General features: G+C 44.7%; 1 protein-coding gene across 1 annotated transcript in view; it reads left to right on the plus strand.

Annotated features, from left to right (window-relative positions):
* The window catches only part of epha4b (eph receptor A4b), a 153,800-nt gene that overhangs the window by 83,666 nt on the left and 55,243 nt on the right, over nt 1-14,891 (plus strand). Inside the window, exons 5-7 of the mRNA XM_072688302.1 lie at nt 846-1,181; nt 9,760-9,872; nt 13,895-14,057. Coding sequence (XP_072544403.1) covers nt 846-1,181; nt 9,760-9,872; nt 13,895-14,057 — 612 coding nt within the window. The remainder of the gene's footprint in view (nt 1-845; nt 1,182-9,759; nt 9,873-13,894; nt 14,058-14,891) is intronic.

A 14,891-nucleotide genomic window follows, 5' to 3' on the forward strand; every position in this document is an offset into this window, starting at 1 on the left:
TGTGTGTATAGTCAGTCCAGTATAAATCTGCAGTGTGTGTATAGTCAGTCCAGTATAAATCTGCAGTGTGTGTATTGTCCAGTATGAATCTGCAGTGTGTGTGTGTGTGTGTGTGTGTGTGTGTGTGTGTGTGTGTGTGTGGTTTTTACAGTGTAGCAGTAATAATTGTGAAGTGACTTTAATCCAGTATGTATCTGCAGTTTGTGTGTGTGTGTAGTCAGTCCAGTATGAATCTGCAGTGTGTATAGTCAGTTCAGTATGAATCTGCAGTGTGTATAGTCAGTCCAGTATGAATCTGCAGTGTGTGTGTAGTCAGTCCAGTATGAATCTGCAGTGTGTATAGTCAGTTCAGTATGAATCTGCAGTGTGTGTATAGTCAGTCCAGTATGAATCTGCAGTGTGTGTGTAGTCAGTCCAGTATGAATCTGCAGTGTGTATAGTCAGTTCAGTATGAATCTGCAGTGTGTGTGTAGTCAGTCCAGTATGAATCTGCAGTGTGTATAGTCAGTCCAGTATGAATCTGCAGTGTGTGTATAGTCAGTCCAGTATGAATCTGCAGTGTGTGTATAGTCAGTCCAGTATGAATCTGCAGTGTGTTTAGTTGAGTCAGCAGAGTGTGTGTTTTTTGTGGTCTGGTATAACCGGAGTGATGTTAATCCAGTATGATTCTAAATTTTGTGCAGTTTGTTAAAGTCTGACAGTAAAAAGTTGGATCTTAATCCAGTATGAATCTGCAGCCTGAATAGTCCTATACTGTAACTTGTTGTGCTGCTATCAAAATTACCTTAACCCCACACACCGTACACACACACACACACTCTTAACACACTCTCTCTGTGCCTCAGGGCCCCCTTCTGCTCCAGAAAACCCCATCTCCACTCTCAATGACACCTCCGTCACCCTGGAGTGGAGCCCTCCACGGGACAGTGGCGGACGTGGTGACGTCGCCTACAACATCCACTGCAGGAAGTGCCCCGGGGACGGCCGGAAGTGCAGCCCCTGTGGCAGCAGTGTCCACTTTGTGCCTCGTCAGTTTGGACTCTCAATGGCCAAAGTGCTGATCTCGGACCTGCTGTCCAACACTAACTACACCTTCAGCATTGAGGCGGTCAACGGGGTATCTGACCTGAGTCCAACCCTGAAACAACAAGTGACCGTCAATATCACCACTGGACAGACAGGTAGGAACCAGAGATGTATTCAGATGGTTTACTGAAAGTGCATTCAGTATGAATCTGTAGTGTGTTGTTTTATAGTCTAATATTAATAATTGTGGCGTGATTTTTATCCAGTATGAATCTGTGGTGTGTGTGTGTGTAGTTTTTAAAGTCTCATATTAATAATTGTGGAGTGATTTTATTCCAGTATGAATCTGTGGTGTGTGTGTGTGTGTGTGTGTGTGTGTGTGTGTGTGTGTGTGTGTGTGTAGTTTTTAAAGTCTATTATTAATAATTGTGGAGCGATTTTAATCCAGTATGAGTCTGAGATGTGTGTGTGTGTGTGTGTGTGGTTTCTAAAGTCTAATATTAATAATTGTGGAGTGATTTTAATCCAGTATGAATCTGTGGTGTGTGTGTGTGTGTGTGTGTGTGTGTGTGTAGTTTTTAAAGTCTATTATTAATAATTGTGGAGCGATTTTTAATCCAGTATGAGTCTGAGATGTGTGTGTGTGTGTGTGTGTGTGTGTGTGTGTGTGTGTGTGTGTGTGGTTTCTAAAGTCTAATATTAATAATTGTGGAGTGATTTTAATCTAGTATGAGTCTGAGATGTGTGTGTGTGTGTGTGTGTGTGTGTGTGTGTGTGGTTTCTAAAGTCTAATATTAATAATTGTGGAGTGATTTTAATCTAGTATGAATCTGAGGTGTGTGTGTGTGTGTGTAGTTTTTAAAGTCTATTATTAATAATTGTGGAGCGATTTTAATCCAGTATGAGTCTGAGATGTGTGTGGTTAATCCAGTATTAATTTGAAGTGTGTGTGTGTGTGTGTGTGTGTGTGTATGGTTAATAGAGTATGAATCTGCAGTGTGTGTAGTTTTTGTAGTCTAATATTAATAATTGTGGAGTGATTTTAATCCAGTATGAATCTGAGGTGTGTGTGTGTGTGTGTAGTTTTTAAAGTCTATTATTAATAATTGTGGAGTGATTTTAATCCAGTATGAGTCTGAGATGTGTGTGGTTAATCCAGTATTAATTTGAAGTGTGTGTGTGTGTGTGTGTGTGTGTGTGTGTATGGTTAATAGAGTATGAATCTGCAGTGTGTGTAGTTTTTGTAGTCTAATATTAATAATTGTGGAGTGATTTTAATCCAGTATGAATCTGAGGTGTGTGTGTATTCAATCCAATATGCAGTGTTTGTGTAGTTTTTATGGCTTGACAGTAACACTTTTCCTGCAGTTATTAGCCTTTGCGTATGCATGCCTCGAAGGTACTGCCGCTTAGCGCTAGCGCTGTGTTGCGATGGTGGGGAGCCTCTTTGCCTCACTGCCTTCCGATGCTTCTTTTAGAACTGAGAGGCTGAGACTGAGAGGCAGCTCTTTTTCAAATACCCGTCACGGCACGGCGGGTAATGTGGCAACACTGCAGAGAAGCTGTTTCCACTAAAGACGTTCAACACGTTCATACTCTGGAACCTGTGGGCTAACGTTGTTCGTGCTCGTGGTTCTGTAGTTTGGCCTGTAGTTTAAGGCAGTGTGTGTTTACAGCCTTTTCATCTCTTTCTGTTAAAATATCAGCGGTTCAGCTTAATGAAGTCGGCCTCCGGGGCTCCTAGAGTAAGCGCACTACCTGTACGGCTCGCCCAAATCTATGTTGAGACATTTTTGGAGCACAAGACGATGATTCCAGCTGCAGAAATGGTGGTCAAATGAAACGTAGTGTCATGGCAGGTTAGGCCAGACACCGAGGCATGAACACTCGCAGAGATGAGTCCAATGCAAGTACTTTAATAACACAAAGGGGAATAATGCAGAGCAAATGAAAGCAAGCAATGCAGCAACTAATGGGCTTAAACAGGAAAACAAAGTAAACTAGGACAAACAAGAGGGCCAACACAAAGCACACCTGAGACCGGGGGTGGCTCTGGGAGCTGAGCTGGGTGAGCAGGGTAGGGAAACGGGAGAAATATAAACAAAACCGACAGGCAGTGCCTGGGAAGACTAAGGACGCGCGAGAACCGCGCTGAAACTACTCAAAAGGGGCGAAGTGAGATGGGGAACCAGCCGCTGAACCATAAATGGCTAGGCTGACCATACCTGACAATGCAGCATAGAAAAGGGTCGCCTAGAAGGAGCTAGAGTCGTGGGCAAAACCATAGAATAGAAGGCTGTAGAATCCTCAAAATAGTGGCAGAGAGTCTTGCAAGTTTCTTTTTTTCTAGCATTTTAAGCTTAACATTCAAAACTACATGGCAAAAAACATGAGGTCTGGCTGAAGACAGATCTCCTGCATTTCTTAATGCCTGATTTCCGCTGAACAGAAAGCCTTGACCGGTATTCTTGGGAGGCTATCATGGAAGAAAACCACTGCTCTAAAACAAAGGCAGTATAAACAAGCGTACTGAAATGCTGCAGAAACTGAATATTCAAGGTTTTTGCCTGACACTAAAGTGATGTGAGTTTTATTCAAGTGAGTGAATTTTAGTGAATAATATGAATTCTTTAGAAATGAGAGCAATTGCAGCTATTGACCATTAATACACTGAACATTTATGGCCTTATGGATTTTACAGTACAAGCCCGGAACAGCTGTGATGTAGCATACTGGTGTTGAGCACAATCGCTAGCTAGTGTCCTGCAGCACCTGTCATGTCTTTGCATGTAACTCTGCACATTACTCTCTTAAGTTAGCAAAACGTAGTCCCACTACCTCCAAACTAAAAGTTAACACCCTTTTTTTTTATTATTATTCCAGACAAAAATGGCCTACGGGATATGTGAACACATGGATCGCTGTATCTTAGTATGCAGTTCTCTGATTGGCTTAAAATTATGTTGTAAATATTTGCACTATTTTCATTATTCGTTTAGGATATCAAATGAGATAATACACTTATTTTTTCTTTAAGTCATTTGAGCTCAAAGATGGAAGTCTTCAGGTCCAACGGACCAGAGAAAAGTCCCTTGGTAATAAACACCTTCGTGTGTAATAAGCCTTGGAGGTTTAAGGGCTTAATGGGTTACCTGGGGCTAATAGGTATGTTTACCCTATTATTGTTAAGCTTATATTAATTGATTTACTTATTTATTTATATAGATTATAATTATTTATTATCATCATCATCATGTTTGGAGAGGGAAGGCCTTACTTGATCTCACTTGAGCCTTATAGAGTATTTAGACTGATATGGGCGTGGATTGCACATTGAATGAACGTAAGGATTGGGATGCAAGCGTGCTGCCTTTAGAACAAATCATCGTTATTATCATTGTTAGTAATATTATTGAGGGTTTTGTCTTATTACATTTAGACACAGTACTATTACCCAAACGGTTAATGCCTAACCCAAACCCAAATCGTCCTCTTTTTGCTCATGTTCTCCTCTATTTTCCGTGTCTGTTGTATCTCAGTAATGCGGAATCCAGTCCAATTATACTAGTACACAAATCTGCACGGCCCTCTAAACAGGTTCCATTAGGCTTGCTTTTCCCCATCAGAGTAAAAAAGCGCCTCAGGCAAAGCTTCCTTTGAAGAGACATGCTTCAGCCCTGCACTACCCACCGCTGATTTCAGGGGGTTGGACTTGATTGACCCTGTGAAGTGCGAGAGCTTGCAGTTAGTGGGCTAAAAAAATTAACCTGCTGAGAAATCCGTCGGTCCAGCCGACCTTCATCCAAGTCATGATACTGACCAGGTCAACCAGGTCAAGAATATGGACCTCCAGGTACAGTTAGGAGAGGATTCTGGAGGAGCTGGTTCAACAGACGTTGAAGTGAGCAGTGAAGATCACCGTGGCCAGATCCAGGAAGCTCTCTGAGGCCTTCAGAAAGAAGGCTGTAGATGCAGAGGAGTCAACATGGCCAGGTCAGGCCGTCCAAGCTAGTTCAGCACCTCAGGTAATTGCAGTTCTAGTGTTCCAGTGAGTTTGAAAGACCTTCTCCTTGCACATAGAAGAAGAAAGCATGGTTGCTGCTTTCATTCGGAGTGCATTCAGTGCACAACGGGGCTGTAGGATCCTCAAAATAGTGGCAAAAATTCTGGCAAGCTTCTTTGTTTCTTTATTTTCTAGCATTTTAAGCTTAACATTCAAAACTACATGGCAAAAAACATGAGGTCTGGCTGAAGACAGATCTCCTGCATTTCTTAATGCCTGTTTCCTGCTGAACAGAAAGCCTTGACTGGTATTCTTGGGAGGCTATCATGGAAGAAAACCACTGCTCTAAAACAAAGGCAGTATAAACAAGCGTACCGAAATGCTGCAGGATGGTACAACTGGAACACAGTTCGGTGGACTAATGAGGCAAGAGTTGAAGCCTGGTAAATGTAGGCCACATTATGTTTGCAGGAACTTTGGAGGAACTGCCTCACCACATTTCTGGAAACCATAATAGAGGTGGTATTGAAGAGTCATGGACTTTTGGGCTTGCTATCTTTTAGGGACTAAATAGATCCCAATGTTTTTAGAGTAGTGGTTTACCTCATTTTACCCTCCCACTTAAAAATGCTACTCAAGTTTGGCCTCTGCGGTTGGGGTAGATTCTCCACCTGGCCAAGTCCACCACTCTACAGCAGTAAGAATCCTTGGGCAAGGCTCCTAATCCTGCATTCTCCTACCTGTGTAACAGGATTGGACTCGACAGGGTCAGACAGAAACTTTGTGTCTCTGACTCTGAATTGAAGCTTCTGAAACTGAATATACAAGGTTTTTTACCCGACACTGAAGTGATGTGAATTGGATTGAAGTGAGTTGAATTGGAGTGAATTGGATTGAGTAGAATTGAAGTGGAGTGACATGAATTGAAGTGGAATAAAGTGAGTTGAAGTTAGTTGTGTTGAATTGGAGTGGAGTGAGTTGAATTGAAGTGGAGTGGAGTGAGTTGAATTGAAGTGGAGTGAGGTGAGTTGAATTGAAGTGAAGTAAAATGAGTTGAATTTGAGATGGAATAAAGTGAGTTGAAGTGATTTGAATTGAAGTGGAGTGAAGTGAGTAGCATTAAAGTGGGATTGCGTGAGTTGGAGTGAATTGAAGTGAAATAAAGGGAGTTGAAGTGATTTGAATTGAAGTGGAGTGAATTGAATTGAAGTGGAGTGAAGTGAGTAGAATTGAAGTGAATTCAATTGAAGTGGAGTGAGTTAAATTAAAGTGGAATGAAGTGAGGTGAATTGAAGTGAGTTGAAGTGGAGTGGAGTGAGTTGAATTAAAGTGGAGTGAGGTGAGTTGAATTGAAGTGAAGTAAAATGAGTTGAATTTGAGATGGAATAAAGTGAGTTGAAGTGATTTGAATTGAAGTGGAGTGAAGTGAGTTGAATTGAGGTAAATTAAAGTAAATTATAGAGAATTATAGAAAATCTTATTATTATCAGAAGGTGATTAGACCTTCACTGAAGGATCCGTTCTGGTAGAATTCCAGGTCATTCTAAAAGCTTCACTAACTTTGAACTTTTTCCTCAGCTGTATCTTTTATGAGACTTGGAGGGAGATCTTTTCTTCTGCAGGCCTGTCAGATTTGCTTATTCATAAATCATGGCGTATTCAGGGTGTTTGCGCTGACAGGGAAGGTTAAGGTTTTACTCAAGGACGGATCTTTCTAAAGAGATGTGTGATATGTTTGAGTGTGTCGTGTTTGGCATGCCTTAGAAACCTCTACCTGTCAGATTTCACTGAGTGAAGCGGTTCAGCTCTGAGGTCTGTTATTACATTATTAATATCTTCTAATAGTTTACATATTAAAGAGTGACTCCTTAAATCCTCAGACCCTTCAGACTGCCCTGTCACACAGTGGTACCGTTGCTGGGGGGGGGGCTAGCACGTTCCATTGGGCAACTGAAACCCCCGATCGCTACGCATGATGGGGGAATGGGGAAGGCCATCCTACCCACTAATAGAGAGGTAGGCCAGTTATGCTCACTGGGATCACTCGCATCACAACAGGGCCAGCACTTAGACAGTTGTGCCACTCGGGAGAATATGCTGTTTTTATTAAAACTCTCAGTCGCATGATTCGCTGCTCCCCACCCACCCAAACCCCACCTGCATGCGATAGGGTACACGGGGCAGCCGCTCCCCCCAGTCGGCGCTCCAGCTGTACATTTGCCAGGTTTAGCTTTAGCTTCTGCTTTAGCTCCCCAGATTTAGCTCAGACATGGAGAAGGCAGAGCCATGTTGGCCTTGTGATTGGTCGTAAACCGGACCCACTTTTAGGACCACCCATCCCACATAGAGAGAAAAGCAGTACTGGTAAAATCCAGCAGAAGTTGATTAGACTTAAGGAAGATCCTCATACGACACACTTTGTACATTTACCCCGGGGGTCCTGAGGAGCCAGATTCACTGGTTTAGAGATGTAGGTTCCCGGGGCCTTGTTAGTGCTGTGGTATGGATTGAAAGTTTAGAATCTGCTTTTTTAAGATGTGAGAAACCATGACAACCATGACAAGGTGAGGGACATGGTGAGAAACTTTAGGGCCTTTGGGCCCCACTTTCACCGAGCATTCCCACTCTCAGAGCCCTGCTCTTGTGGAAGTTCAGAAGTTCACAACCACTAAATAATACATAAGATCAAACGTCTGCAGCTTCTCATCACTCACTGCTGTGTGTGTGTGTGTGTGTGTGTGTGTGTGTGAGTTGTGTGGATGCTGAACCCCTCTACACCTCTTTGACCGGGGCTGTAAATATGCATGAGGCTCCTCCGCGAGTGATGAGGGGAGTTTTTTGGGGAGGAATGAGCGCAAGCCAAGGGTCAAACATGGCCTCAGGAATCTGAGCGATTCGTCCGGAATATTTATCAGGCAGAGCTCGGAGTTCTTGGCGCTGGGAATCCGCAGAGGCGTTTCGACATCTGCAGACGTGCTAATCTGATCCGATCAAACGGTGTAGGTACTGTAAATATTTGCGGGGAGCGTCGCTCTGCAATCCACATTCCAGTGGTGAGCTGGATGGAGGGGAGGACCGTAGAGGCTTCGCTAGAGTCCGTTAGGGCTCTTCTGCGGTTGTTTTATTTTTGGCTGCCTTTTCCATGGTTTCTGAGAAGGTGCCTGGGCCGGAAATCCAGTTTATACAATTCTGGACTTTCCGATTCGTCCCACCCTGTCATCTTGCTATATCTTTCTGAAGGTTTGGACTGCATTCAGCCACAGGAACATTAGTGAGGTCAGGATGTTGGATGAACTCCCCAACTTATCTCGTAAAAAAAAAGGACTGGATGGGGCACCGACCATCATCACAGAGAACACAGTTCTTCCACTGCTCCACCTCATCTCAATGCTGGGGGGGGGCTTTATACCTCTCTAGCCCACGCCTGGCATTAGGTCCATGCCAATAGGTCCATGTTGATCTGTTGCAGAGAGTCCTATTCTATTGGCAGTACTTCTCTACCGGAACTAGACAAGCTGTGCATGTGTGTGTGCGCGTCTGCACTCATTTGAAGGGGTGTCCACAAACATCTGGACATGTAGTGTGTATTTATTCCAAATGAATTAGCTTATTATATTATGATTTGTGTTCGTGTGACTTTCAGTTGGACTTACCACCCCGTCACACTGGCTCGTTTTGTCTGTAAATAATGTAGTTTTGTTTAAATGACATCGCAAGGAGGAAGTGACATCATATGAGCGTTAGGAGCAGCCAGGAAGGACAACATAAATAAGTTCTGACTTCTTGTTACGTTGTTTATTTGTCGCTTTTCTGTGTTAGACAGGGTCCGTCACGTTATACCCAACCACCCCGTCACGCAAAATAGATCGGAAAGTGTCGTTTTTATTAATTTCTGACTCAATTAATGCGAAGAAAATTATATTTCAAATTGATCTGCTTCTGTGTCAAGCCGGAAACTGTGCCCACAAGAAGAACTGTGCCCATTCTAGGCTGAAATATACCACCCTGTCACATTGTACTGCTCCCACATCTGAATGAAATGGATCATATTAATTATTAATAATTTTTGACCTGAGGTGAGACCATTGCAGCGTGGAAAGGTACCTGTGACTCAAAACACATAGCAAACAACATCCCATCACACAGTGAGGGAGGAGACCCTGTCCTCTAAATATCTGACCACTTGGTAGATCCGCCCAACACCCCCCCCCCTCTCGCCTCAACAAGAGAGAGAGAGAAAGACAGGCATGCTGAGACCTGGTGAGAAAGAGAGAGAGAGAGAGAGAATGAGGGGGAGGGGGGAGGGAGGTGTTAGACTGTAGCAGTCAGGCGCTGATGCAGGAGTGTAGGAGTGTAATTACCCGCTGGAGTGAGCCCACTCTGCTACACATCCATGTGTGTGAATGAGGAGTGCTCTTGAAGGGTGTAGTTAGTAATGCTCCTGCAGATGCTCTCCAGACCAGGACAGGAGAGATCAGGTTCTACGGGATTGATATCAGAGCTGAACAAAGAAAATTATTTGCACGTACACACACACACACACACACACGCACGCACACACACACATATGCAGAACTCATTTTGAATATTATTACCTAAGCTTGAGACAAAGCTTTCATGCTGTGCTGTTTATCATGCTGTAATTTCACATTAAGAAACGACTGCAATCAATTTCAATTATATTCTCTCTCTCTCTCTCTCTCTCTCTCTCTCTCTCTCTCTCTGTGCAGTGAGTGTTATTCTGAAAGAGAGGAAGAGTAAAGACAGCATCACTCTGGCATGGCAGGGACCAGAGAGACCAAATGGAGCCATCGTCGAATATGAAGTCATCTATTATGAAAAGGTAGCCTCAGCATTCTTCTCTCTACCTCTCATCTGTTCTCTTCTCTTTCACCTTCTCTTTTCATCTCTGCTCTTCTTGTTTATCTTCTCCTCTCATCTCTTCCCTTCTCTCATATTCACATCTCTTCACATCTGTTCTCTTCTTTTCTCATCTTTTTCTCTTCTCTTCTCATCTTTTCATCTCTCTTTTCTTTTTGATCTTCTCATCTTTTTTCTTTTTAATCTCTCCTCTTGTCTTCTCTTTGATCTTCTCCTCTCACCTCTTCTCTTCTCATCTTTTTTCTGTTCATCCCTCCTCTCCTCTTCTCTTATCTCGCCTCCTCTCATCTCTGCTCTTTTCTCTTCTCTTGTCTTCTCAATTTTTCTCTTCTTTCTCTCCTCGTCTCATTTCCTTTCTTCTTTCATCTTCTCTCCTCTTACCTGCTCTCCTGTTATCATTTCCTCTCCTCTCGTCATATCACTTTTCCCTTCTAATAATGAATCTCTTCTCTCCGCTCATCTCCTCTTCCTCTGACCCTCTTCCCTAACAAGCTTGTGTCTCATCGCCTCACACAGATCACACGCACTCCTCTCTGACCCCCATTAACGCTCCTAACGATTACAGCCGGTCAGAGAGGCAGCTACTCAAAGGCGAGAGAGTCGTCTCAGCAATCTGCAGCTCACGCCACTGACCGCTCGTACAAGACAATCTCCCATTAATTATCCCCAACAAACAAAACCTGACATCAACAGCTTTCACCATATCAACCTTAACCTCACTTCAACACACAAACACACACACTCCACATGAGAGCTAATGTAGACGTGCAGAACCAAAGCCTAAACTTACACCCACATTTTTGTGACATCACAAACGTCAGCTCATTTACGTACTGTGTATCCATCCTCCTATTAACCTGTATCAGTTGTAGCAGTTTGCAATAGTGTAGCTTCTCCAGTTCTCCCTGACGTTACAAGCTGCGAGACTGCTTTTGAGTGAAGCCCAGTACAGGGCAGCCAATCAGATCAGAGCTTATTTGCATATTAAAGGAACAGTAACAATGTCTTGATTAATTGCGAGTGGGCGAAGTGCTTCCTCTTGGGACGGCTTGGCAACTCCCACACCTGTACAAGTTGTTAGGGGAAGCTAAGCACTGGTCATTGTGCTCATGGCGAGGTGACGTGATTATAGGAACATTTCGTAGGAGGAATTACCAACCACAGCGGACATGGCAACGGGTGGTAACGGCAGTGAACGGTGGCGTCTGGCTAGAGGCCACACCCACACACCCTGTGGGTCAGCACAGCGATCTTTAGCCTCCATAAGGCATTTAGCAAGTTACAGGGCTTGATGCTACTTCCTGTCCCATGACTTATGGCATGTCAGTGTGTACAAGTAAACTACATGCTTGCTGGCATTGTGCCCTGTCTTCCACGTGAGAGTCGCTCAGTTTGTTTAGCTGCTAGCGAGAGTGTGTCGTACCCGGCGTGGCACAAGCCACCAGATTTAGCGTGATTATGGGTTATGAGCTTATATTGAATACACAGATGGGTGTCTGGCACAAGAGAAGGCTGTGGCACACACACACACACACACACACAGACACTTGCGCCCTTGTTCGCACAGGGTCCAGTCACTCCAGAGCTCATTAGGCAATGGAATGGCCTTTGTCTAATTGGCTCGGAGAAGGGATCGATCGGGCGCTGATGAAAGTCGTACGGCTGGAGCTTGAGTGACAGTGGGTGGCATTCTAATTTCTTGGAGGAAGATTGCCTCCTATTACGCTTGTATGATTAGCTTGTACGCTCCTTCTCCACGAAGGTGTTAAGCGCACACACAGGCTCAAACACACACACACACACATATGCTCACACAGAACATCAGGCACTCATCAGTCAGAGTGTGTTGACAGAGGCAGGGTGGTGGGATGTTGCCTCTGTGCCTCAGGGCGTAGCTCGAATGAATTGCTTATTATTTAAGAGTGAAAAAACATTGACCTGCTTTCTCTCCTCGCTTCTTTCCATATCTTCTCAGGGTCCAAAGGTTGGCAGACACCTGCTCGTCTGGGGTGCATAGCTTGTGAGGATTTGATTGCGTTGATTTACAAGAGAATTAGAGAGGTTAGGTACTGGTTCTGATGTCAAGTCAAATTTATGTGTATAGCTTTTTACAACTGTTGTCGCCACAAAGCAGCTTTACATGATTAGTAATTAGTAAAAGACAGTGACAAAAAAGAAGTGACGTAAGACATGAAGGATCAAAGACCCCCAGTGAGCAGCCAACGGCGACAGTGGCAAGGAAAAACTCCCTCAGAGCTGGAGGAAGAAACCTTGTGAGGAACCAAGACTCACAAGGGGGGACCCATCACATCCTTCTCTGATGAGAACTATTTAAACATTATTGATAAAAATGACCAAACCAGATACAACAGATCTGACTATAACAGCCTAATTAAAAGGAGAGAGCCAGAAGGTAACACAGACACGGGAGCACCCTGATGTCAGATGTAGTTCTGCCACTGATCCCAGTAGGTAGTGCCTGCTGGTTCGGGGGTCCTGTATACCTCTCTAGCTGACACTAGAGCATCCCTAGTAGCACCAGAGCATCCCTACGGACAGGGCTTTGCTATGGAGGCTTTGCGGAGGCCATATACAAGCAAGGCGTACACATCTGTGACCGTGGTAGGTAGCTAAAGTGTGAATGCTAATGTAGTGTAGATCCTCTTTCAGCATCAGGAATCCTTAGGTGCCCATGACCCTGTCACCGGTAGGTTCACCAGATGTTGTTCCTTAGAGCACCTTTGGTAGGTTCCAACCCCTGCTTAATAGGAACACCCCACAAGACCTCACTGTTCACTTGCTGCCTAATATGTAGATCCCACCTCTTGGCAGGTCCACTGGAGCCAGATAACCAGTCTCAGTCAACTGTCAGTAGTGTCGGTAGGTTTTCTTGTTGGGTTATCGGTCGCAGGGTTGTGGGTTCGATACCCAGGTTTGCTGGAAGCTGCCATCATTGAGCCCTTGAGCCCTTGACCTTACCTGCTTTACTCAAAGTGTGTTTATCAGTTCATAGAGCAAACTAATTCAGTGCTCTGCTTCACGAACAGAGCATCCAGACAACCCCACGCTAACCCTCTTTAAAATGGCACCCTCCTGACATTTGCACATCTGTTTGTAAAGTCTAATGAACACACACCCATCGATGCCCTGAAGGAGGGCCTGGCATTATTCTGCACACTGAGATATTCAGTGTTAATTCCTCTAATCCTCTTTCCACAGCGAGAAGCCTTATTAAAGCATGCCTGTTTACAGGTGTCCTCTTTTTCACTGCTGCATCCATTTACCTTTCGTTTTTTCAAGCAGGTCTTTTCAGTAATTCACACCGCCTTCAGAACGATTCAATCAAGTATTCATGCTTAAACGCTTAAAGATGTGTCCTGCCAGTGTTGTCCTTTATTTTGGCCTTTAGAAGCTGGTTGTTCAAGAGCGCCGACTCTGACCTGTTGATACAGAATGTAAAGATATTTATTTCGTTTGAGGTATGAATAGTAGCTATGTGACTTTGCTTGGCCTGAAAAATGCTCAGATGCGGTCCGATGCGACTATTTACCACCCTGTTATGTTACCTCAGAATGAAACACACTGATTTCAGGCCTGAGGCTTGTGAGAAAAAGGATAAGCACCGCTTTTAGTGGTTGGTTTTGGGCACTATGGGACAGCCCATAGCTGCAAAGCATTGCTTAGCACAGCCTAGCATAGCCTAGCCTATCCTGTTCCTCCCAATATGGTAGTGCCACCCATTCGTAGCTCCGCCTAGCACTAGCAATGCTCCTGACACTCAGACCTCGTCTCCCCCGATACCTTTCTTCGAACTTAGCCGGGTGCTAAAACCACACAGACATCCACAGTAGAGCTTACTTTATTTGGGTCTTCTCCTGCTTTATCTGGTGGGCTAGCGTTAGCTTCTAGCCTTTTTTCACCTCGCTTCCGTAGGCACACTAGTGATCTATGTGTGCCAGTTTTCATGTCAGTCTTACTTTTCAGAACCAGCGGGACCAGAACTACACAGTGCTGAAGACCAAGTCCAACATGATGACTGTGGAAGGCCTGAAACCCGGGACCACCTACGTCTTCCGGGTTCGTGCTCGCACCGATGGAGGCTATGGCAGCTATGGTGGCGAGATCGAGCTGGAAACCAGCCATGAAGGTGAGCTAACTAGTGATTCCATAGGGGGCCTACACACCACACATTACCCAACCCTGACCCTGGAGGACCCCTTGCTCCGCTCATTTTAGTGTTTACTGCTTTACCGCTCCCAACACATCTAATGCAGCTATACTGCATATACACCAATACTAATAATAGCAGGGCGGGCCGGGATGTTTGAGTCCCCAACTCATCCCAAAAGTATTGGACGGATTCCCACCCATCATTCCAGAGAACACAGTTAATTCCCATGCTGGGGGGCTTTATAGCCTGGCATTAAGCAGGGTACCAAAAGGTTCATGTTTATTTGCTCCAGAGAGTCCTATTCTATTGGCAGTACTTCTCGACAGGGGCTAGACAAGCTGTGTTTGTGTGTGCTTTTGCACGCCTCTGTCAGCAAGGGTTGCAGCTTAAAGTAGCATTCAAGAGTGCATTCGTTAAAAGGGGCGTCCACAAACATTTGGACAATGAGTTTTTGTCACCATGTCAGACTCCTTACCACTCTCACGCTCTCTCTCTCTCTCACTTCACCCTCCCCCTGCAAGTGTGTGTGTGAGTCTCATTGAGCAGCTGCTGTGGGACTTGGTGGTGCGGGATTTTTATTTTAATGTCGTCAAGTGGAGTGTGACTTATTTACCTCCCTGCCTGCGTCCCCCCGAGGGGGAACATACATGTCTCAGCGTCTCCGAGGACAGGGAAAGCTGTGTCGCGCTAACTTGTTCCCCTTTGACGCGCAGCAGACAATCGAGGCACACTTCAAAAGCTGGTTTAGGCCGTCGAGGAGGGCCTGGCGGTGCATGTGACTAATTGGAGCCCTGTCAAGCCCCAACAAGC

The sequence above is a fragment of the Salminus brasiliensis genome, chromosome 9, assembly GCF_030463535.1.
Source record: "Salminus brasiliensis chromosome 9, fSalBra1.hap2, whole genome shotgun sequence".
Taxonomy (NCBI): domain Eukaryota; kingdom Metazoa; phylum Chordata; class Actinopteri; order Characiformes; family Bryconidae; genus Salminus; species Salminus brasiliensis.